Source organism: Amia ocellicauda, chromosome 14 (genome assembly GCF_036373705.1).
Source record: "Amia ocellicauda isolate fAmiCal2 chromosome 14, fAmiCal2.hap1, whole genome shotgun sequence".
Lineage (NCBI taxonomy): Eukaryota > Metazoa > Chordata > Actinopteri > Amiiformes > Amiidae > Amia > Amia ocellicauda.
This window is the reverse complement of record NC_089863.1, coordinates 2,629,909-2,655,054: the sequence shown is the minus strand read 5'-3', so window position 1 is coordinate 2,655,054 and position 25,146 is coordinate 2,629,909. Positions and strand designations below refer to the sequence as shown.

General features: G+C 45.0%; 2 protein-coding genes and 1 pseudogene across 2 annotated transcripts in view; 1 reads left to right on the top strand and 2 right to left on the bottom strand.

Annotated features, from left to right (window-relative positions):
• LOC136768279 (zinc finger protein 585A-like) overlaps positions 1 to 25,146 on the top strand; it is a 191,459-nt pseudogene that overhangs the window by 63,125 nt on the left and 103,188 nt on the right.
• Positions 1 to 25,146, bottom strand: part of LOC136768280 (zinc finger protein 850-like) — a 131,374-nt gene that overhangs the window by 42,007 nt on the left and 64,221 nt on the right. The window lies entirely within an intron of this gene.
• Positions 17,523 to 19,145, bottom strand: LOC136767720 (cytochrome P450 2M1-like). Its single transcript, XM_066721666.1, has 4 exons — positions 19,121 to 19,145; positions 18,804 to 18,991; positions 18,308 to 18,449; positions 17,523 to 17,924 (listed from the first exon to the last, which is right to left on the bottom strand). The coding sequence occupies exons 1-4, from the start codon at positions 19,143 to 19,145 to the stop codon at positions 17,740 to 17,742; spliced, it is 540 nt and encodes a 179-aa protein (XP_066577763.1). The 3' UTR covers positions 17,523 to 17,739.

Genomic DNA, 25,146 nt, shown 5'->3' with positions numbered 1-25,146 from the left:
ATTGCATTAATGAGAAATTGAACAGGTGTTCCTAATAATCCTTTAGGTGAGTGTATATACACACACATATCTATTTTGATCACTGCATACAAATAAATCTCAGGAACATTGTGGACAGCTCAGGTACATCCACAGGTGCTGGACTGGACAGCCTGGACACTAAAACTGGACAGACATCATAACAGCAAAAATGTACGCAGTGTACCTGAGAACTGTACTGACCTGGAAACACTGCTGTCCACCGGAGAGAGAGAGAGAGAGAGAATCACTGCAGTTGCCTCGGTTAGAGTGATTCATAACACCCAGTGAAATGATCTGAACCACAGGGGCCTGGAGACACTCTCATAGATACAAACAATATCTCTTTCTCTCAAAAATGCACACGTACATATATATATAAGTATGTATGTGTGTAGTACAACCATGTTATAACACAGTTAATAAAGTTTATATGTGACAGTATTAGTCATTAATACAGCACAGATACTGTTTAAGACTATTAATATATTCCATGCAATAACTTTTATGAAATCAATTTGTTCCACTTGATGTAACGTTTGGAGTAGGAGTCATCAACATAGGGGCTGATGTTGTAGCCATTGTATTCACTGGAGCTGTAACCTCCAGAATAGCTGTATTAGTCTTAGTCTTGGGAGAAGTTGCAGAATAAATGAAAGAAGAGAGAAACACACACAGTGACAAGGGTTACACACTGATTATAATCCACAGTGAGCACATCAGTGTCCATCAGCAGTGTGGAGAAGTGTTCAGGGCTCTGCACTCCTGTGTAGAGGGTCATCGGTCCAATCCCAGGTGGGACACTACTGCTGTCCCCTTGAACAACAGACTTTAACTATTGCTCCAATATTGTGTTAGTCACCCTGGATACGGGCGTCTGCTAGTAAATTGAAAAATAGCATTGAATAACAGTATTGCATGCCACAGGGAGGGATGCATCTGTATTCACTGAGGTGCTGCGTAATTAACAAAAAAAAAATAATGCAAATACTAAACATTTCTGGGTCGCACACATACAGCTCACACAAGAATCATTTGTTGTGCATACAAATATTATCTCTTTCGCTGTGCTGGGGCCAAAATAATGAAAATTACTATAAATGACTATTTACCTAAATACATGTAAAACCTAACAAACAAACAAGGAAACACGATCACTCTGTCCCTTATTAAAACCCAGCAGAGCTGGGTAAACCTTAAGCATACTTCAGTATAGCTCCTTGTATTAATGGTTTACCGAAGTGTACTTGCAGTAGGATGAGTCATGTATGATCATGTTGACCACTTAAGGGCTGTGTTCATGCACTGTAGTGTCCAGCCAGTCAGTCAGTGTGTCTGTATTAACCCTCTCTCTCTCAGTGCAGTGTTAATGTGCTGTAGTGTTCAGTCAGTGTGTCTGTATTAACCCCTCTGTCAAAGTGCAGTGTTAATGTGCTGTAGTGTTCAGTCAGTCAGTGTGTCTGTATTAACCCCTCTCTCAAAGTGCAGTGTTAATGTGCTGTAGTGTTCAGTCAGTGTGTCTGTATTAACCCACTCTCTCTCTCAGTGCAGTGTTAATGTGCTGTAGTGTTCAGTCAGTCAGTGTGTCTGTATTAACCCTCTCTCTCTCAGTGCAGTGTTAATGTGCTGTAGTGTTCAGTCAGTGTGTCTGTATTAACCCCTCTCTCAAAGTGCAGTGTTAATGTGCTGTAGTGTTCAGTCAGTCAGTGTGTCTGTATTAACCCTCTCTCTCTCAGTGCAGTGTTAATGTGCTGTAGTGTTCAGTCAGTGTGTCTGTATTAACCCACTCTCTCTCTCAGTGCAGTGTTAATGTGCTGTAGTGTTCAGTCAGTCAGTGTGTCTGTATTAACCCTCTCTCTCTCAGTGCAGTGTTAATGTGCTGTAGTGTTCAGTCAGTGTGTCTGTATTAACCCACTCTCTCTCTCAGTGCAGTGTTAATGTGCTGTAGTGTTCAGTCAGTCAGTGTGTCTGTATTAACCCTCTCTCTCAGTGCAGTGTTAATGTGCTGTAGTGTTCAGTCAGTGTGTCTGTATTAACCCCCTCTCTCAGTGCAGTGTTACTGTGCTGTAGTGTTCAGTCAGTCAGTGTGTCTGTATTAACCCTCTCTCTCTCAGTGCAGTGTTAATGTGCTGTAGTGTTCAGTCAGTGTGTCTGTATTAACCCTATCTCTCAGTGCAGTGTTAATGTGCTGTAGTGTTCAGTCAGTCAGTGTGTCTGTATTAACCCTCTCTCTCTCAGTGCAGTGTTAATGTGCTGTAGTGTTCAGTCAGTGTGTCTGTATTAACCCTCTCTCTCTCAGTGCAGTGCTAATGTGCTGTAGTGTTCAGTCAGTCAGTGTGTCTGTATTAACCCTCTCTCTCAGTGCAGTGTTAATGTGCTGTAGTGTTCAGTCAGTGTGTCTGTATTAACCCTCTCTCTCAGTGCAGTGTTAATGTGCTGTAGTGTTCAGTCAGTGTCTGTATTAACCCTATCTCTCAGTGCAGTGTTAATGTGCTGTAGTGTTCAGTCAGTGTGTCTGTATTAACACTATCTCTCAGTGCAGTGTTAATGTGCTGTAGTGTTCAGTCAGTCAGTGTGTCTGTATTAACCCTCTCTCTCTCAGTGCAGTGTTAATGTGCTGTAGTGTTCAGTCAGTGTGTCTGTATTAACCCCTCTCTCAAAGTGCAGTGTTAATGTGCTGTAGTGTTCAGTCAGTCAGTGTGTCTGTATTAACCCTCTCTCTCTCAGTGCAGTGTTAATGTGCTGTAGTGTTCAGTCAGTGTGTCTGTATTAACCCACTCTCTCTCTCAGTGCAGTGTTAATGTGCTGTAGTGTTCAGTCAGTCAGTGTGTCTGTATTAACCCTCTCTCTCAGTGCAGTGTTAATGTGCTGTAGTGTTCAGTCAGTGTGTCTGTATTAACCCTCTCTCTCAGTGCAGTGTTAATGTGCTGTAGTGTTCAGTCAGTCAGTGTGTCTGTATTAACCCTCTCTCTCTCAGTGCAGTGTTAATGTGCTGTAGTGTTCAGTCAGTGTGTCTGTATTAACCCTCTCTCTCAGTGCAGTGTTAATGTGCTGTAGTGTTCAGTCAGTGTGTCTGTATTAACCCTCTCTCTCTCAGTGCAGTGTTAATGTGCTGTAGTGTTCAGTCAGTGTGTCTGTATTAACCCTCTCTCTTATTATACAATCAATACTGAAAATCTATAGAAAATACATGTGCACTTATATGTTAAATGTTTATGTAGCCAGGTGGTAAATTTGGATAGTTAATTTCCTTGTAGTTTAGTTTCTTGTGTTGTATTCACACTGACCGGTCTTTTGAAAGGGTAGAAAAGGAAAGTGTTGAAACTAATTTGTGCGGCGCCGAGAAACGATTACAGAGATGAATATACACGGTGGCATCTCTACGGTCCTTCTCTCCTCCCGCCGCTAGGGGCCGCTGCGCGCAGAGGTTAATTAGGTTACGATAAGTACTTCCTGTTTCATGCGTTTCCGGGTAGAGCTGAATGGGGAGAGTGAGGCAAGATGGTGCTGCAGTGCATCGGAGCTAATCGCGGGTAAATCTCCAATTTAGTTATGACATCTTGTTGAAATGTAAATGTATACAGGTTTATATATCTATAATCTTTGATATGTGAACATATTACGTGTTTTAGGTGTTTATCGTGACGGATGCCATAAGTTAATGAATTAACCTGATTTCTCCTCGTGGTTAGCGACGGTAATCAATCCAAACGATTTTACTTTTGTACTTCTATTTAAAAGACTGATATTTTATTTCAAGAGTGTTGGTGTTAGTGTTTTTTTTCCTGTTAAAACGTATTCAGGAACAGCTGTATAAGTGAGTTGTAGAGGAAGTAAACGTATGCACTCGTGAGGTACAGTGGGCTTAATAGATGTGTTTTGTCTTTGTCTTTATACAGCTGTAAGCCACTGCAGTATTGTTTAGTATTGTTGTGTATTATCTTGTATTGTTTTTATTTTATATCCTGTACCTCGTATGTCCTATAGTAAATTCATTTCATGCCAATTTAGAAACCCTCTCAGCCACATATAACAAAAATAAAGAACCCCAAAGAAGTTAATGTGTCCTGTGTAGTGTATCAGTTTCACGGGCTACATTTATAATGTTTATAATAATCATCAACAAGAGATTGTTCTCTGCTTGTATTAAAGGATCATTTAAGAGTGGGAATGAAGGGAAGACTGTCCAGGTCTTATATTACTGTAAAAGCAGATATTCGGAGCTTGATTGACGGATAACAGACATAACTTTTACTTCTGGTGAAGCTGATATTTAAAAAATAAGTTTTATCATTGGAAGCCACTAATGATGCTAAATACTGTGGCGTCACAGTGCTGATTAATCCTGGGAAACAAAGACCCTAGAACTAACGACACCCTGCTTCTCAAACTTCCGGTTTCATAAACCCGGATACGTCTGGGTTCTGGGCTCTGTTGGGGGTTTCACTGTGACTCTGGGCTCTGTTGGGGGTTTCACTGTGACTCTGGGCTCTGTTTGGGGTTTCACTGTGACTGGGCTCTGTTGCGGGTTTCACTGTGACTCTGGGCTCTGTTGGGGGTTTCACTGTGACTCTGGGCTCTGTTGGGGGTTTCACTGTGACTCTGGGCTCTGTTGGGGGTTTCACTGTGACTCTGGGCTCTGTTTGGGGTTTCACTGTGACTGGGCTCTGTTGCGGGTTTCACTGTGACTCTGGGCTCTGTTGGGGGTTTCACTGTGACTCTGGGCTCTGTTGGGGGTTTCACTGTGACTCTGGGCGCTGTTGCTTGTTTCACTGTGACTGGGCTCTGTTGCCGGTTTCACTGTGACTCTGGGCTCTGTTTCCTGTTTCACTGTGACTCTGGGCTCTGTTTCCTGTTTCACTGTGACTCTGGGTGCTGTTGCGGGTTTCACTGTGACTCTGGGCTCTGTTGGGGGTTTCACTGTGACTGGGCTCTGTTGGGGGTTTCACTGTGACTCTGGGCTCTGTTGGGGGTTTCACTGTGACTATGGGCTCTGTTTCCTGTTTCACTGTGACTCTGGGCGCTGTTGCCTGTTTCACTGTGACTCTGGGCTCTGTTGCCGCTTTCACTGTGACTCTGGGCTCTGTTGGGGGTTTCACTGTGACTCTGCTCTGTTGGGGGTTTCACTGTGACTCTGGGCTCTGTTGCCTGTTTCACTGTGACTGGGCTCTGTTGCCGGTTTCACTGTGACTCTGGGCTCTGTTTCCTGTTTCACTGTGACTCTGGGCTCTGTTGCCTGTTTCACTGTGACTCTGGGCTCTGTTGCGGGTTTCACTGTGACTCTGGGCTCTGTTGCGGGTTTCACTGTGACTGGGCTCTGTTGCTGCTTTCACTGTGACTCTGGGCTCTGTTGCGGGTTTCACTGTGACTCTGGGCTCTGTTGCGGGTTTCACTGTGACTGGGCTCTGTTGCTGCTTTCACTGTGACTCTGGGCTCTGTTGCCTGTTTCACTGTGACTCTGGGCTCTGTTGCGGGTTTCACTGTGACTCTGGGCTCTGTTGGGGGTTTCACTGTGACTCTGGGCTCTGTTGGGGGTTTCACTGTGACTCTGGGCTCTGTTGGGGGTTTCACTGTGACTCTGGGCTCTGTTTCCTGTTTCACTGTGACTCTGGGCTCTGTTTCCTGTTTCACTGTGACTCTGGGCTCTGTTTCCTGTTTCACTGTGACTCTGGGCTCTGTTTCCTGTTTCACTGTGACTCTGGGCTCTGTTGCCTGTTTCACTGTGACTGGGCTCTGTTGGGGGTTTCACTGTGACTCTGGGCTCTGTTGGGGGTTTCACTGTGACTCTGGGCGCTGTTGCCTTTTTCACTGTGACTCTGGGCTCTGTTGCGGGTTTCACTGTGACTCTGGGCTCTGTTGGGGGTTTCACTGTGACTGTGCTCTGTTGGGGGTTTCACTGTGACTCTGGGCTCTGTTGGGGGTTTCACTGTGACTCTGGGCTCTGTTGGGGGTTTCACTGTGACTGGGCTCTGTTGGGGGTTTCACTGTGACTCTGGGCTCTGTTGGGGGTTTCACTGTGACTCTGGGCTCTGTTGCCTGTTTCACTGTGACTGGGCTCTGTTGGGGGTTTCACTGTGACTCTGGGCTCTGTTGGGGGATTCACTGTGACTCTGGGCTCTGTTGTGGGTTTCACTGTGACTGGGCGCTGTTGCTTGTTTCACTGTGACTCTGGGCTCTGTTTCCTGTTTCACTGTGACTCTGGGCTCTGTTTCCTGTTTCACTGTGACTCTGGGCTCTGTTTCCTGTTTCACTGTGACTCTGGGCTCTGTTGGGGGTTTCACTGTGACTCTGGGCTCTGTTTCCTGTTTCACTGTGACTCTGGGCTCTGTTGGGGGTTTCACTGTGACTGGGCTCTGTTGCCTTTTTCACTGTGACTGGGCTCTGTTGCCTTTTTCACTGTGACTGGGCTCTGTTGCCTGTTTCACTGTGACTCTGGGCTCTGTTGCCTGTTTCACTGTGACTCTGGGCTCTGTTGGGGGTTTCACTGTGACTCTGGGCTCTGTTTGGGGTTTCACTGTGACTCTGGGCTCTGTTTGGGGTTTCACTGTGACTCTGGGCTCTGTTGGGGGTTTCACTGTGACTCTGGGCTCTGTTGGGGGTTTCACTGTGACTGGGCGCTGTTGCTTGTTTCACTGTGACTCTGGGCTCTGTTTCCTGTTTCACTGTGACTCTGGGCTCTGTTTCCTGTTTCACTGTGACTCTGGGCTCTGTTTCCTGTTTCACTGTGACTCTGGGCTCTGTTGGGGGTTTCACTGTGACTGGGCTCTGTTGCCTTTTTCACTGTGACTGGGCTCTGTTGCCTTTTTCACTGTGACTGGGCTCTGTTGCCTGTTTCACTGTGACTCTGGGCTCTGTTGCCTGTTTCACTGTGACTCTGGGCTCTGTTGCCTGTTTCACTGTGACTCTGGGCTCTGTTGGGGGTTTCACTGTGACTCTGGGCTCTGTTTGGGGTTTCACTGTGACTCTGGGCTCTGTTTGGGGTTTCACTGTGACTCTGGGCTCTGTTGGGGGTTTCACTGTGACTGTGCTCTGTTGGGGGTTTCACTGTGACTCTGGGCTCTGTTGCGGGTTTCACTGTGACTCTGGGCTCTGTTTGGGGTTTCACTGTGACTCTGGGCTCTGTTTGGGGTTTCACTGTGACTCTGGGCTCTGTTTGGGGTTTCACTGTGACTCTGGGCTCTGTTGCCTGTTTCACTGTGACTGGGCTCTGTTGCCTGTTTCACTGTGACTCTGGGCTCTGTTGGGGGTTTCACTGTGACTCTGGGCGCTGTTGCCTTTTTCACTGTGACTCTGGGCTCTGTTGCGGGTTTCACTGTGACTCTGGGCTCTGTTGGGGGTTTCACTGTGACTGTGCTCTGTTGGGGGTTTCACTGTGACTCTGGGCTCTGTTGGGGGTTTCACTGTGACTGGGCTCTGTTGGGGGTTTCACTGTGACTCTGGGCTCTGTTGGGGGTTTCACTGTGACTCTGGGCTCTGTTGGGGGTTTCACTGTGACTCTGGGCTCTGTTGCCTGTTTCACTGTGACTGGGCTCTGTTGGGGGTTTCACTGTGACTCTGGGCTCTGTTGGGGGTTTCACTGTGACTCTGGGCTCTGTTGGGGGTTTCACTGTGACTGGGCGCTGTTGCTTGTTTCACTGTGACTCTGGGCGCTGTTGCCTGTTTCACTGTGATTCTGGGCGCTGTTGCGGGTTTCACTGTGACTCTGGGCTCTGTTGGGGGTTTCACTGTGACTCTGGGCTCTGTTGCCTGTTTCACTGTGACTCTGGGCTCTGTTGCGGGTTTCACTGTGACTCTGGGCTCTGTTGCGGGTTTCACTGTGACTCTGGGCTCTGTTTGGGGTTTCACTGTGACTCTGGGCTCTGTTGGGGGTTTCACTGTGACTGGGCGCTGTTGCCTGTTTCACTGTGACTCTGGGCTCTGTTGCCTGTTTCACTGTGACTGGGCTCTGTTGCCTGTTTCACTGTGACTCTGGGCTCTGTTGGGGGTTTCACTGTGACTCTGGGCTCTGTTGGGGGTTTCACTGTGACTCTGGGCTCTGTTGCCTGTTTCACTGTGACTGGGCTCTGTTGCCTGTTTCACTGTGACTGGGCTCTGTTGGGGGTTTCACTGTGACTCTGGGCTCTGTTGCGGGTTTCACTGTGACTCTGGGCTCTGTTGCGGGTTTCACTGTGACTCTGGGCTCTGTTGCGGGTTTCACTGTGACTCTGGGCTCTGTTGCGGGTTTCACTGTGACTCTGGGCTCTGTTGCGGGTTTCACTGTGACTCTGGGCTCTGTTTCCTGTTTCACTGTGACTCTGGGCTCTGTTGGGGGTTTCACTGTGACTCTGGGCTCTGGGCTCTGTTGGGGGTTTCACTGTGACTCTGGGCTCTGTTTCCTGTTTCACTGTGACTCTGGGCTCTGTTTCCTGTTTCACTGTGACTCTGGGCTCTGTTTCCTGTTTCACTGTGACTCTGGGCTCTGTTTCCTGTTTCACTGTGACTCTGGGCTCTGTTGCCTGTTTCACTGTGACTGGGCTCTGTTGCCTGTTTCACTGTGACTGGGCTCTGTTGCCTGTTTCACTGTGACTGGGCTCTGTTGCCTGTTTCACTGTGACTCTGGGCTCTGTTGCCTGTTTCACTGTGACTCTGGGCTCTGTTGGGGGTTTCACTGTGACTCTGGGCTCTGTTGGGGGTTTCACTGTGACTCTGGGCTCTGTTTGGGGTTTCACTGTGACTCTGGGCTCTGTTGGGGGTTTCACTGTGACTGTGCTCTGTTGGGGGTTTCACTGTGACTCTGTGCTCTGTTGGGGGTTTCACTGTGACTCTGTGCTCTGTTGGGGGTTTCACTGTGACTCTGGGCTCTGTTTGGGGTTTCACTGTGACTCTGGGCTCTGTTTGGGGTTTCACTGTGACTCTGGGCTCTGTTTGGGGTTTCACTGTGACTCTGGGCTCTGTTGCCTGTTTCACTGTGACTGGGCTCTGTTGCCTGTTTCACTGTGACTCTGGGCTCTGTTGGGGGTTTCACTGTGACTCTGGGCGCTGTTGCCTTTTTCACTGTGACTCTGGGCTCTGTTGCGGGTTTCACTGTGACTCTGGGCTCTGTTGGGGGTTTCACTGTGACTGTGCTCTGTTGGGGGTTTCACTGTGACTCTGGGCTCTGTTGGGGGTTTCACTGTGACTGGGCTCTGTTGGGGGTTTCACTGTGACTCTGGGCTCTGTTGGGGGTTTCACTGTGACTCTGGGCTCTGTTGGGGGTTTCACTGTGACTCTGGGCTCTGTTGCCTGTTTCACTGTGACTGGGCTCTGTTGGGGGTTTCACTGTGACTCTGGGCTCTGTTGGGGGTTTCACTGTGACTCTGGGCTCTGTTGGGGGTTTCACTGTGACTGGGCGCTGTTGCTTGTTTCACTGTGACTCTGGGCGCTGTTGCCTGTTTCACTGTGATTCTGGGCGCTGTTGCGGGTTTCACTGTGACTCTGGGCTCTGTTGGGGGTTTCACTGTGACTCTGGGCTCTGTTGCCTGTTTCACTGTGACTCTGGGCTCTGTTGCGGGTTTCACTGTGACTCTGGGCTCTGTTTGGGGTTTCACTGTGACTCTGGGCTCTGTTTGGGGTTTCACTGTGACTCTGGGCTCTGTTGGGGGTTTCACTGTGACTGGGCGCTGTTGCCTGTTTCACTGTGACTCTGGGCTCTGTTGCCTGTTTCACTGTGACTGGGCTCTGTTGCCTGTTTCACTGTGACTCTGGGCTCTGTTGGGGGTTTCACTGTGACTCTGGGCTCTGTTGGGGGTTTCACTGTGACTCTGGGCTCTGTTGCCTGTTTCACTGTGACTGGGCTCTGTTGCCTGTTTCACTGTGACTGGGCTCTGTTGGGGGTTTCACTGACTCTGGGCTCTGTTGCGGGTTTCACTGTGACTCTGGGCTCTGTTGCGGGTTTCACTGTGACTCTGGGCTCTGTTGCGGGTTTCACTGTGACTCTGGGCTCTGTTGCGGGTTTCACTGTGACTCTGGGCTCTGTTTCCTGTTTCACTGTGACTCTGGGCTCTGTTTCCTGTTTCACTGTGACTCTGGGCTCTGTTGGGGGTTTCACTGTGACTCTGGGCTCTGTTTCCTGTTTCACTGTGACTCTGGGCTCTGTTGGGGGTTTCACTGTGACTCTGGGCTCTGGGCTCTGTTGGGGGTTTCACTGTGACTCTGGGCTCTGTTTCCTGTTTCACTGTGACTCTGGGCTCTGTTTCCTGTTTCACTGTGACTCTGGGCTCTGTTTCCTGTTTCACTGTGACTCTGGGCTCTGTTTCCTGTTTCACTGTGACTCTGGGCTCTGTTGCCTGTTTCACTGTGACTGGGCTCTGTTGCCTGTTTCACTGTGACTGGGCTCTGTTGCCTGTTTCACTGTGACTGGGCTCTGTTGGGGGTTTCACTGTGACTCTGGGCTCTGTTGGGGGTTTCACTGTGACTCTGGGCTCTGTTGCGGGTTTCACTGTGACTCTGGGCTCTGTTGCGGGTTTCACTGTGACTCTGGGCTCTGTTGCGGGTTTCACTGTGACTCTGGGCTCTGTTGGGGGTTTCACTGTGACTCTGGGCTCTGTTGGGGGTTTCACTGTGACTCTGGGCTCTGTTGGGGGTTTCACTGTGACTCTGGGCTCTGGGCTCTGTTGGGGGTTTCACTGTGACTCTGGGCTCTGTTTCCTGTTTCACTGTGACTCTGGGCTCTGTTTCCTGTTTCACTGTGACTCTGGGCTCTGTTTCCTGTTTCACTGTGACTCTGGGCTCTGTTGCCTGTTTCACTGTGACTGGGCTCTGTTGCCTGTTTCACTGTGACTGGGCTCTGTTGCCTGTTTCACTGTGACTGGGCTCTGTTGCCTGTTTCACTGTGACTCTGGGCTCTGTTGCGGGTTTCACTGTGACTCTGGGCTCTGTTGCGGGTTTCACTGTGACTCTGGGCTCTGTTGCGGGTTTCACTGTGACTCTGGGCTCTGTTGGGGGTTTCACTGTGACTCTGGGCTCTGTTGGGGGTTTCACTGTGACTCTGGGCTCTGTTGCGGGTTTCACTGTGACTCTGGGCTCTGTTGCGGGTTTCACTGTGACTCTGGGCTCTGTTGCGGGTTTCACTGTGACTCTGGGCTCTGTTGCGGGTTTCACTGTGACTCTGGGCTCTGTTGCGGGTTTCACTGTGACTCTGGGCTCTGTTTCCTGTTTCACTGTGACTCTGGGCTCTGTTGCGGGTTTCACTGTGACTGGGCTCTGTTGCGGGTTTCACTGTGACTCTGGGCTCTGTTGCGGGTTTCACTGTGACTCTGGGCTCTGTTGGGGGTTTCACTGTGACTCTGGGCTCTGTTTCCTGTTTCACTGTGACTCTGGGCTCTGTTTCCTGTTTCACTGTGACTCTGGGCTCTGTTGCGGGTTTCACTGTGACTCTGGGCTCTGTTTCCTGTTTCACTGTGACTCTGGGCTCTGTTTCCTGTTTCACTGTGACTCTGGGCTCTGTTTCCTGTTTCACTGTGACTCTGGGCTCTGTTTCCTGTTTCACTGTGACTCTGGGCGCTGTTGCCTGTTTCACTGTGACTCTGGGCGCTGTTGCCTGTTTCACTGTGACTCTGGGCTCTGTTTCCTGTTTCACTGTGACTCTGGGCGCTGTTGCCTGTTTCACTGTGACTCTGGGCGCTGTTGCCTGTTTCACTGTGACTCTGGGCGCTGTTGCCTGTTTCACTGTGACTCTGGGCTCTGTTGCCTGTTTCACTGTGACTCTGGGCTCTGTTGCCTGTTTCACTGTGACTCTGGGCGCTGTTGCCTGTTTCACTGTGACTCTGGGCGCTGTTGCCTGTTTCACTGTGACTCTGGGCGCTGTTGCCTTTTTCACTTTGACTCTGGGCTCTGTTGCCGGTTTCACTGTGACTCTGGGCTCTGTTGCGGGTTTCTCTGTGACTCTGGGCTCTGTTGTGGGTTTCACTGTGACTCTGGGCTCTGGGTAGTTTTATTGCCCAGAGACATTAAAGACAATTTTAATTATTCTTTTGTATTTACCCCAGGATTAGCAGACTTCGTGCCCCACTAGTTGCCCCTGCTGTGTGCAGTAATTGTGTGCAGTAATATTTTATTGTTAAGATACACCTCAGATACCAGTCTGTGTATTTCCTGAGATCTGCCGAACCTGCACGGGTGGGGTGCCTATTGGAGGTGTAGCGTTATTAAACTGTGGTGGCAAAGCATGACTATTTTTGGGTTCAGTGGTCACTGCCACTCGTGACATTTACAGCGTCTGGGCTTCCTCACTTAATGTTGTAGAGCTGGCCAGCTGGCCATACTGAGCATTCGGGGGAGAAGGGCCTTAGTCAGGGAGGTGAGCAAGAACCCGATGGTCACTCTGACAGAGCTCCTGCGTGTCTCTGTGGAGAGAGGAGAACTTTCCAGAAAAACAAACATCTCTGCAGCACTTCACCTATCATGCCTGTATGGTAGAGTGGCCAGACGGAAGCCACTCCTCAGTAAAAGGCACATGACAGCCCACCTGGAGTTTGCCAAAAGGCACCTGAAGGACTCTCAGACCATGAGTAACAAAATTCTCTGATCTGATGAAACAAAGATTGAACTCTTTGGCCTGAATGGAAAGCGTCATGTCTGGAGGAACCCAGGCACCACTCATCACCTGGCCAATACCATCCCTACAGTGATGCATGGTGGTGGCAGCATCATGCTGTGGAGATGTTTTTCAGCGGCAGGAACTGGGAGACTAGTCAGGATCGAGGGAAAGATGAATGCAGCAATGTACAGAGACATCCTTGATGAAAACCTGCTCCAGAGCGCTCTGGATCTCAGACTGGGGCGAAGGTTCATCTTCCAACAGGACAATGACCCTAAGCACACAGCCAAGATAACAAAGGAGTGGCTACAGGACAACTCTGTGAATGCCCTTGAGTGGCCCAGTCAGAGCCCAGACTTGAACCCGATTTGAACATCTCTGGAGAGATCTGAAAATGGCTGTGCACCGACGCTCTACATCCAACCTGATGGAGCTTGAGAGGTCCTGCAAAGAAGAATGGGAGAAACTGCCCAAAAATAGGTGTGCCAAGCTTGCAGCATCATACTCAAAAAGACTTGAGGCTGTAATTGGTGCCAAAGGTGCTTCAACAAAGTATTGAGCAAAGGCTGTGAATACTTATGTACATGTGCTTTTTTTGTTTTTTATTTGTAATACATTTGCAAAGATTTCATTTTGTATTGTTTGTAGAATTGTGAGGAAAATAATTAATTAAATCCATTTTGGAATAAGCCTGTAACATATAAAATGTGGAGAAGGTGAAGCGCTGTGAATACTTTCCGGATGCACTGTATGTGTGGCAAACAGGAAAAATATGTTGTGTATAATGTTGTGTTCCAGGCTTTCGCTACTGGAGACACAACACTGACCACAACAACCAACAATCAGAGAGTCAGTTCTTGCTGCAGATTGATTTTCCCAGCAGCTTTTTAAGGAGCAACACTGTTCTCTCTCTCCACACTATTTCTTCTGGCGGGAACTGGGCTCCTATATATTTCCCCCTTCAATAAATCCCTTCATCACCAGAACCACAAACGATCTGCCCCAGCCTCCAACACACAACACGCTGCACTTCCTCCACACAGTTCTGGCTCGATACGATGTATACAGTCCACCGTTATACTGTTTCTTATGTATTCGATGATTTTACAGTTAGGAATTATACATATTTAGTTTCTATTCTAAGGGACACAACAATTGGCAGCTTGAAGACTATTTTCCATAACTCTGTTGTTCTGAAGCTAAGTTTTGGAGTGGGCAACTTTCAGAAACATGTTCTTTATTCAAAACACACACACACACACACACACACTAGGGCTAGCACCAAAAAGTCAACTAGTCGACTAATTACAGGTGTTGTCCACCTCGGCACTTATAGTCTACTAACCAGAAATATCCATTCACACTATTTGCTGAAGTAGTGGATGTTACGTCAATGTCAAAAGAAGCGCAGATGTCCGTAGTTCTGCACAGAGCTTTAGAGTTCCTCCTATCCAAAGCGACCCTGGTTTAGTGTGGATTTAAAAGAAAAAGCAAGACAAACCCGAAGTACAATTCATAATGTCAGAAAGTGGTAAAATATAGTCGGAACACATTGAGTGTGCTATGCCTGTGCAGCACAGAGGAAAACATGCTTCATCCTGTCAGCTGAAAGTCAAACAAGTGGCACTGCAGGGTCCAGGCTTGGATTTTCCAAGCGTCCAACAAATGACAGGCTACGTAAGCAGCCCATTACAGAAACTCGAATTGTACCAGTCTCAGCCCAGTGCAGCTTGTCCACCTTGTTTACTGTAATTAGATGCACGTCCCTGTGTGCTGCAAATCAGCTTTAATTTAATGACAGAAAAGTTTATAATCTCTTCTCGCCTGGACTGCTCACTGGTTCTCTGTATGTCTGTGTCTGTGATGTTATGCTTTTCAAACGTTTTAAACTATTTGTTTGAATTGATTAAAACAAAAAAGGGAAAAAGTACAATTAACCATCTCCATGAGAGTGGTCTGGCTGCGCCGCTGCTCTCATTCTCATCCTGCAGCCTCGCCCGGGTCCTGGTGCCACACAGTGTAACTGCGCACTGCGCCATTGATGTGTGTGTGTGGGTCATGACAATGCCAGACATGTAATACTGTATTTCTTGTGAAAGGCTTGTATTAGTTACCCAAGTGAAAATAAGTTATGCTGGTATTGTTTAATCTGCTTAGTTATTTCCCATATGCAATTGCACATGCACTTTAGTTGTTTTCTGTAAGGTATGAATGTATTGTTTGAACTAATGATGAAGTAAATTAGTAACGTGAATATTAATAATGATCATCATAGGCTACATAATTCTAAAGACCGCGGTTTAACAGCAATGCGTTTGGGTTTCTTTTATGTGTTGTATTTGTCGCTTTTCACTACGTCTGTGCAGTAATTCAGCCAGTTGTTTATATGAAGCTGCATGACTCTGTTTTCTCCGATTGAATAATCAAAATGGGAGTAATTGTTTTTGGTAAAGAGATTTTATCCAGCATTATTCATCTCATGCATCGAAGAAATGCAAAATAAATCGTTGAAATTATGCATTTCATTTTTTAATATATTTTTGTGCTACATTCCAGATTGGTTGACTAGTTCAACTACTTTACCCTTAAATAATCGACTACACAAAGTTAGTAGTTGTTCTACCTCTCCGTAACAAATGAAGAATGCACAATTTGCTCTGAAATAACTTGAAATTGACAGAAGTAATTAGAATCCACCATTGTTTATTCCATATTGAATAGAGATCAGACTTTGCTTTTGATTTTGTTTTTCAACATAATATTGTAAATAATAAAACAAATGAAAATGGCATGGACAAAAATGATGGGACCCTCAACCTAATATTTTGTTACACAACCTTTAGAGGCAATCACTGCAATCAATCCTTTTCTGTAGCTCTGTGAGACGTCTGCACCTGTTCACAGGTAGTTTGGCCCACACTACCTGACCAAACTGCTCCAGTTGTCTCAGGTTTGATGGGTGTCTTCTCCAGACTGCAAGTTTCAGCTCTTTCCATAGATGTTTGATAGGATTCAGATCAGGACTCATAGAAGGCCACTTCAGAACAATCCAATGTTTTGTTCTTATCCATTCATGGGTGCTTTTATTTGTGTGTACAGCAATTCCAGGAGCAATGCCAGGAGTATAAGGAACAAGATGTTGGACTTAGAAGCCACAGTGCTGGCGTGTGACTATGATGTAGTTGTGAAAGAAACATGGCTTACGGAAAATGATGGGGATGCATACACGTTGAAAGGATACACAGTTTAGAAGAGACAGGAAAAATCAAAGAGGGGGTGGGGTAGCATTATATGTGAAAAATAACATTGAGGCAGAAGAACTCAAATTAGATCCCAGTCTAAAATGTCTAAAACAATGGTCTACAATTTTAGAAAAGCAAGCCTTTAAGATATGAGGCGTCACTTAGAAGAGGTAGACTGGAGCACACTGGATACAGAGTCAGTTTAAGATGGTGGGTATATTTTAAGAATATACTACTTGAGGCTCAGGAGCAATTTGTACCAAAACTTAGCAAATTGAGGACCAAAAAACACTGGCCAAAATGGTTTAATAGAGGTATGCAAAAAAATATCAAGAGAAAGAAAATGTTGTATAGTGCATACAGAAGGGATAGAGATCAAACAAAATACAAAGAATATGTTGAGCTGCAAAGAGATCTTAAGAAAGGGATCAGGAAAGCAAAGAGGGAAATAGAAAGAAACATAGGCCTTGGCCACTTAGAACAGGGGATGTATCAACTGACTGGAAGACAGCAAATGTCATACCAATCCACAAGAAAGAGGACAAAACTGAGCCAGGAAATTACAGACCAATCAGGGTAATGTAAGGAGATGGATTATGAACTGGTTGATGTCTAGGAAACAGGGTGTCGATTAGAGGAGTCGCTTCTAACTGGAGTGAGGTTGTTAGTGGAGTTCCACAGGGATCAGTACTAGGGCCTGTGCTTTTTCTAATCTATATTAATGATCTGGACTCTGGGATAGTTAGCAAACTTGTCAAATTTGCAGATGATGCTAAAATAGGTGGCTCAGCAGATACAATCTCGGCAGCACAGGCTTTTCAAAGGGACTTAGATAATATTCAGTTGTGGGCCGACACCTGGCAAATGAAATTCAATGTGGACAAGTGCAAGGTATTACATGCAGGTAATAAAAATGTCCACTATAATGACACTATGGGAGGAATAGAACTAGATGAAGTATCACATGAGAAAGACCTAGGAGTCTATGTGGACTCCTCACTTTCTCCATCCCAACAATGTGGGGAAGCAATGAAAAAGGCAAACACAATGCTAGGCTATATTGTCAAAAGTGTAGAATTGGGAACAAGGGCAGTGATGTTCAGACTGTACAATGCACTAGTTAGAGCTCATCTGGATACTGTGTGCAGTTCTGGGCTCCACACTTCAAGAAAGATATCGCTGCTCTAGAGGCAGTTCAGAGGAGAGCGACCAGACTTATTCAAGGTCTGAAGGGAATGTCCTACTGAGAGACTGAGGACCTGAACCTTTTCACCCTGGAACAGAGGAGACTACGTGGGGACTTGATCCAAGTCTTAAAAATCATGAAGGGCATCGACCACATCAAACCAGAGGAGCTTTTCCAGATCAGCAGGGACACACGCACCCGGGGACAAATGGAAATTGGGCTTCAAGGCATTCAAGACAGAAAGCAGGAGACACTTCTTCACACAGAGAGGCGTCACAATCTGAACAAACTCCCCAGCAATTTGGTAGATGCTGAAAGTTTGGGAACATTTAAAAATAGACTGGATAGGATCCTTGGATCACTTAGTTATTAATGGACACCAAACGAGCACGATGGGGCGAATGACCTCCTCTCAATTGGACACTTTAAAATGTTCTTATGTTCTTATTTGTGTTTTGCTTTCACACTGTGGCACCGTGTGGGGTTGGACACTGTGCTGTGGCTCTAGAGGTGGGTTCTCTAAGAAATGGCGACACAGAGGCAGAAGAGTAACGTTGCACACAATAACTATTTTTAAAAATTAAGACTAAATGTGGTCACATATCTTTAAACTACACACATAACTAATGATTAAACAAGACAAATCAGCAGCTAAGTCAAAGTCCACAAGCCAAGTTCCAGTGCCAAGTTCCACAAGCTCAGCAGTCTCTCACCCAGCTCGGCACTGTGCCACAACACTAAGACCTGAGCGTTGCATAGCAGTGGTAGCTGCGTGGCACTTTGCCAAAGCTGCTGCATTCAGGGCTGATGTCGATCTCTTCCAGGGGCTGTGTGGATGAGAAGGTGAACCTCTGGAGGAGGGATGTGAAGAACAGGAACAGCGCCATTCGAGCCAGGCCCTCCCCGGGACAGACACGCTTCCCTGGATCCACAAGAAAGAGAGGGTACATGCAGGGCTGAATTTAATCATAAACTAAGTAAGCTACAGCTTTGCATGATATGTGTTTTAGTTAGAGGATACATTTTTAATTAAACCCCTATCTATATATTGAAATGTAAAGCTTTGATGAATCTATCTCTTTTGTCTTTGGTGCACACATACTTAATACACTGTTTGTTAATGCTAGAGGGGCTTTGCTCACCTGGTCCTGGGCACTTGGGGTGGGGGAGGAAGAGTTCCAGTTGCAGTTAAACTCATAATTGATTGTTCTTCTGTTCATCTGCAATGTCTCTGGTGTCTATTTTCTTGCCCTTGTTTACTTTAGTTAACGTTACGAATCAGAATTTAAACCAAAAAAAACCTACCCAGTCCGAAGGGCAAGAAAGCATCTGCTTTCTTAAAGCTTCCATCCTCAGCCAGAAAGTTTCCGGGGTCAAAGGTGTGTGGGTTCTTCCACAGCTTGGGGCCGGACAGCACGGAGGACAGAAGAGGAAGGACCATCGTATCCTGTGGTAAAGTCATGCAGTCTGTTAGTGCACTGTCATCATATGCTGGTCAGACAGGAAACTGGAAACTGGAAACAGAAGTCTCCATCCCTGGTTCTGGAAAGCCTTGACCAGTTAGATTTCTAACTCAAATAGCACCAATTCTAAAGCCTGGGAGCACTGTAGGTGAGTGTTTGATTAAGCAAGTACAAGTCACTTGGTCAGCTCAGGGAACTCTGGTCTTCTGGTTTATTTGGGTGTAAATTCCAAATGATCCTGAATGTACTGAATTCACCAAAACATCTGCTTAATCACACAGAGCTAAATGTTTCAGAAACTTGTTAAATTTGGGTTTATATAAAGGTCTATTGCTCACCTTAGGAATGCAGTAGCCTTTGAACTCTGTGTCTCGCATCATTTTATGGGGGAGGGATGTGGGAGCAAGGTCCATAGTTCGCTGGATCTCATGGATGACGGCGTCGGTGTACGGCAAGTTCTGTCTGTCCTGGACCGACGGGCATCGGGAGGAACCGATCACATCGTCGATCTCCCTCTGAATCCTCTCTGAAATACAAATATTAAAACAAACAGAAATTTGAGAGATTTGAGAATTCTGCCGGTTCTCTCATCAGGTGTTTTAAACACTTTTCTATTTGCTTGTTTGTTCCCGGAAACAGTACAAAGTTGCCCGACCTTGAACATGAGGATATTTCTGCATGAGCAGCAGGCTGTGTCTCACTGTGGATGAGGTGGTTTGCGTTCCTGCTGAGAAAAGACTCCACACGCTGGTCACCAGGTTCTCGTAGACAAACGAGCTGTGAGGTTGGCCTTTCTCCTGTGAAAATGTAGAATAAAAAGGAAATTCTTAATCTCTATATTTGCATATTGCCTATCTGGAAATGCTGTGTAAGGCTACTGACAGTGGGAAGAGAACATGTGTGAATAGGGGAGCTAGAGTCGGGGATGGTATTACGTGATCAAGACCACGGAGTGTACCAAGAGCCAGGGGGACCAAGTGAGTGCAAGAGGATTTTATTCTTCACTTCTTGTGTTGTTATGTTTTACACTTATATTTTCTGTAGCACTGTAGTAGTAGGTTTTTGTGTATTGTTTTTGACATTCATACATTTGTTTAGCCAAGCGGCGCTGATTTGTGGCGGGCCTCCTGGCCTGAATATATCTGTGAGAAACCCTGTCTTACCTCTTCCATTCTAACGAGGAAAGCTTCAATGTAGTCTCTTGGTGTCTCTCTGTCAAGATTTTCCAGTCGTCGATCAACCTCTTTTTCCACATACTCCTGGAGTTTCCTGAACCCTTCAAACACCTGGTGATGTGGACCTGGGAGGTGCTGGCAAACCCATGGAAACATGTTGTAGATCTGGAAAATAAGGGGTTCTCTCAAGGACTAGAAAGAACATGTTCACTGTTGTTTCATGGAATTCTTTAAGAAAGGGAGTACATTAATTTTAATGTGTTTAAATGCTTTAATAACCAAACATACCAGTCCTTTGGAGCTGCTCAGGAATCTGAAATAGTGGTCAATGACATTCAAGAGAAACTTTAACTGTTTGTCGTCGTAGTCTAGCCTCTGGCCAAAGACAATGGAGTAAATTACATTGGAGACCGCACTGGACAGTAACTGTTTAGGATTGAAAGGTGAATCTGTAACAGAACACAAATGCACAAGTTACATAAGTGTATTGGTAAGGGCATGCAGTCTGGAACACATTAAACATGACACTCTTGTTAGCCTTGTATGTTGCCTTGCATAAAGGGGTCTATCAAATGAATAACACATTTCAAAACTAAATATTTTCCACCTCTGTAAAATGCAGTGTAAAGAAACTCAATGCAACTGTCAAACAATTTTTTAGGGGGGAATTGCATCCCAATACAATCTTTAATGCCATCTTGGCAGACAGATTAATTATTAGTTAATTCAGAAGCAAACATCACCAAAAGTTATTTCCTCTTTCATGGGTTTGTGTACTCTCTAGACCAGGGATGGCCAACCGTGTTCCTGGAGAGGTTTCCCAGGTCTCTCTAAATTACCAATCAATGGATACCTTGAACACAGGGACATTTTACCTAATTAAGACCCACAATTGGTTCAATTAAGCAGTTAATGATCTGGATAGAACAAAAACCTGTTGACACTGCAGCTCTCCAGGACCAGGGTTAGCCTCCTCTGCTCTAGACAATGTGCAGAACAAATCCTGAGACATCAACCTCATAGCTGAGTTTTTGTTTTTCAAAGTTTTTTGTCTTTGATTCAGATAGATGGATGGATAGATAGATAAGCCTTGGCCACTAAAATGGTTTGCAAGATCTGAGGTGTGACAGTGACAAACATCCCATTTTCAACAGGATTCAGTTTGGACAGATAGCATGAAATCGGGCTGGATCAATTTAAATCCATTTGTTGTCTTCAGTTTAAATTTGAATCCAGATTAGGACTGCAAGACAAATAATTTGATCAACAAAATCCTATGACATGCCTCCATGTTTCCTAAAAGCTTCAATCAGATTCTTGGCTTCATCTTGGATCCTTTCTGCCAGACTCTGCCGCCCCATGCCAAAGTTCTTCAGAGTTGTGATCGAGAATCTCCTGAGGTCCCTCCAACTTGTTCCACTGCTTGCCAGCAACCCTGAGGAAGGGGAAAAAGCAGATAAATACTTCTCAACTCCTGCCTGTACTAGTACCACGACCTATATAAGATTTCATGTTGCCCCCCAGGAGTTGAACAGTTATTTATTTGGTATGAGTACAAAAGTAGTCACTCACCATAACCTCTGGTGACCTTCATCAGAATAGGGAAGTTGGCCCTACCGCTAAATTCTTCCCCCTGGCTCACCAAGGCATCTTTGATGGTTTCATAACCGGAGAGAATCACCACTGGCTTACTTCCCAGCCACACTGTGAACACTGAGCCATATTTCTTGCTGATCTGGGGGAACAAGAGACAAAATTACTGAGAGCCATTCTGTGTTTGTTCAAGGACAACACAACTTTATTCTAAAATTCACCAAAGCACAACAGAATAATGTATTTTTAAGTCTGTGTGGAAAAACACATTATTGTGTTAAAAAGACATATTGTATTGTAATTTCACACATTAATTCTAAGAGTGTATGTTTCTGGCATTTGCTTCATGTCCTGCACATTATCATGGCAGTGCACCAGTATTGGGGCCCATTAATGCCCCGATTCCACTGGCAGACCATGTTTTGTGGACGGTTAATAATCTGGTACGTGTCCATAAGCATCCGTCCCCACTGAGGACATGATTCACTTTCAGAAGAGAGGAGTGCACTGGACTGAAACACGGGAAGAGATCAGTGACATTGTGTAGGAAGATATAATCTCAAGTGACTTGTGCGATCTCGAATAAATTATTAGCAGCATCAAGTGAAATCCACGTACAGAAACAATGACTACTTACAGTTAATATCCCAGTGTATTAAAAACTTGGATTTCACAGTGCCTGACTAGTTAAAATAAACTGAAGGATAATAATTGGATCGGTAACAGTCGATGTTATTAATATTGCATGAACAGCTGGCCGGTGTTTCAGGCTGTGTTGTGTGAATGTGTGCAGGACAATCCAGACACAGTCAGTTTGAAGGAACACGATTCAGTTAATGTGTCCATTTACAAGTTAAATTAATTAATAAATAAATACAGCAGATCTGGGTTTCCATCTAAAACATTAAGGATGGGTTTAATAAATGCGTCCATAAACACCATGACTGAGACGTGCACACTTTAGTTAATTTAGTTTATTTAGTTAATTATAAACTGCTGTATTGTAGCTGGATGATTAATCGTGAAACGTGTGTATTTTGTTTCAACTGTAACTTGCCTGGTTAAGGATCTGATAAGTAAATTATAAATAATACGACAAATAGTATTGTTTGGAGTTTCAAATCAGTAGTAAGAGTAATAAGTTGAGGTAGTCACGCTGTGCATTTAAAATACATATATACTAACAAAAATGATGATGATAATAATAATACATATTCGCTATTTAGTGTTATTGTTGCACATGGAAACGTATTCTTATGGGAACATGCTTGTCTGAATATAATGTTGTCTCTACACGTTTAGCTCTTCCTAATATCTCTGAACAGAAACGTGTATTTATTACACTGTTTACAATCATGTAAAGCACAAAGAATAAAACGGACACATGTAGTCATCTAGTCCTTTCCATGTCAGGCTGTGTCTCTTGTAGTGTTGCTCTCTGTCTTTGTTTTTAAATGAAACACAAACCAAACACACAGTCGCGGCTCCTCATCAGAGGGATGGATTCACAGCGGCCTGGTTTTGCACAAAAAGCTCTGGGACGCGTCTGAGGACGGACGGTGACAAGGTGGAGCTGCATGCTAACAATGCACCGGCACCTGCACCGGCAGAGGCAAACGAAAGGGATCCCTGCCTTTGTCCAGAGAACGCCCTTCAGAATATATCTTCTGGGCCATATCAACCCATTACTGATTTCCCAGCAAAGACCACAACAAAAGATAAGTTGCCAGTGTGTAAGTTTCCATTTTTTGTAATCCAAAAGAATTTCACTATTCTTTGCACCCCCAGTTTTAAAACATAGAATCGCCTATGGCTTCTAGTTTCTTGCAGCTCAATGAGTCCAAATCTGAAGTGGTGATCTTTGGCCCCTCTGAGTCAGACAATCAGCTGTCCCTTCATCTTGGCCCTTTAGCTTCCAATGTTAACACTAAGGCTTTCATAAATTTGATAAACAAATCAATGCCATGGTGAAGAGTAGCTTCTATCAATTGAGGGGCATTGCCAAATTGAAAGGCTTCTTGTCTTTTAAAGATATGGAAATGGTGATTCTTGCTTTTATGTCATCCAGACTGGATTACTGTAATTCTCTATATCTGGGGCTGTCCAAGAAATTGCTTTTGTGCATGCAGTTGGTGCAAAATGCAGATGCCAGACTGTTGACTGGCACAAAGAAACATTCCAGCATCACTCCAGTGCTGGCTTCCTTGCACTGGCTTCCTGATGATTTTAGAGTTCAATATAAGGTTCTGTTAATGGTGTTTAAGGGCTTACATGCACTTGCTCCAGTTTATATTTCCAGTCTGTTGCAGTCAACAAGTTGCTAGATCCTTAAGATCTTCACAGAGTCTACTTTTAAATGTCCCTCAATCCAAATTAAAAACCAAACAGGAGATTGTGCTTTCTCTGTGGCAGCGCCTTGCCTTTGGAATAGCCTCCCACTACAAATTAGAGCATCTGTCTCAATTGAATGTTTTAAATGTATGTTGAAGATGCATCTCTACTCTGTTGCATCAGATGAGTTCTGTGTTCTGTTTATTTATGGTTATGTGTTTTTTGGGAATATGGGGATGTACAGCACTTTGCTGTTGTTCTTAAATGTGCTATATAAATTAATGTTGATTGATTGATTTGATTTCAAATCAAAAAGTTTTGCTTTATAATATTGCAACACATTTCAAAAGGTGAGCATCAGCATTGTTACTGGAAATGGAGAAACCTGCAGGAGGCTTTGCAAGATAGAGGGATTGATAGCCAGCATGAGATGAAAATATGATCACAGATAAGAAAGGAACAGAACTAGAGAGACTTTTGAATGTAACGTTGCATCTATATGTTTGTCATTTTGTGGAAGCAATTCCACAATGAATCATGTTCATAATTACAATTTATGAGGTGTACCTGAACTAATATCACACTATGACCTCATTATGTATGATCACTTACAACTGCACATTTCCCGTGATGGTTTCTGGGGAAGAAAAATCATTCCACAAACTCAAAATGATCAAAAATGATCTCTGATCAACTATGTGTCTGGAAAGATTAAACTTGGCTAAACTGTCAATCGAATGTTCGCAAAAAAATACTTTGCAAATATGCCTTGTGTTCTGTAATTGACAAAGCAGGAGACAGGACAAATATACAGGTAGCATTATTATTATTATTATTTATTATTATTATTATTCAGGTATGAGAGAATTATGTTTTGTGGCATTGTAACATAGGTTTTACAATAAGCTTAAATAAATGCTTCAGAAGTTAAATTACAATTCTCATAAGACTTGTCCCGGGCTCCATAATTCCAGCTGCGGCCCTGAAAATCACTATCATAATTCAGGGGGAGAGAATGCTTATGGGATTAGTAGACTTTATCTGGATAACATCAGTCCTGGGCTATTCTTGTATTTGAAATGAGAACAAAAACGAATGCAGAACTGTGCTTTCTAAAATATTAATTAATTAATTCATATATATGTACATATAAAACAAGTGAGTGACACTCCCCGTAAAAAGTGTACGGCTGTTTCGTGTTCATCTGAAACAGGTTGCCAGCTATGGGGAAGGATTCCACTACAACACCCTTGTACAAATACCTGCAAGAGGGACTAAAAAACGTCCCTTTGGCCCAGACCTGCCCACCACAACTGAATACCAGATACTCCACCGCCTCTGCCAACTCACGCAACTTAACACAGCAGCCCGTTATACCACCACCTAACTAGGGAGAGTTTTAAATGTATCTATTTCATGTTTTCTAAAGTATCATCATTAAACAAGGCAATTAAAAACTTTTGTGCACCATGTGTTCTTTTGGGTTATTTTATTAATAGGCTTTGTAAAATAAGTAAAAAATAAATGAAAACAAAAACATTATTATTATTATTAATTAACAATAATACGAACAATAAATAAA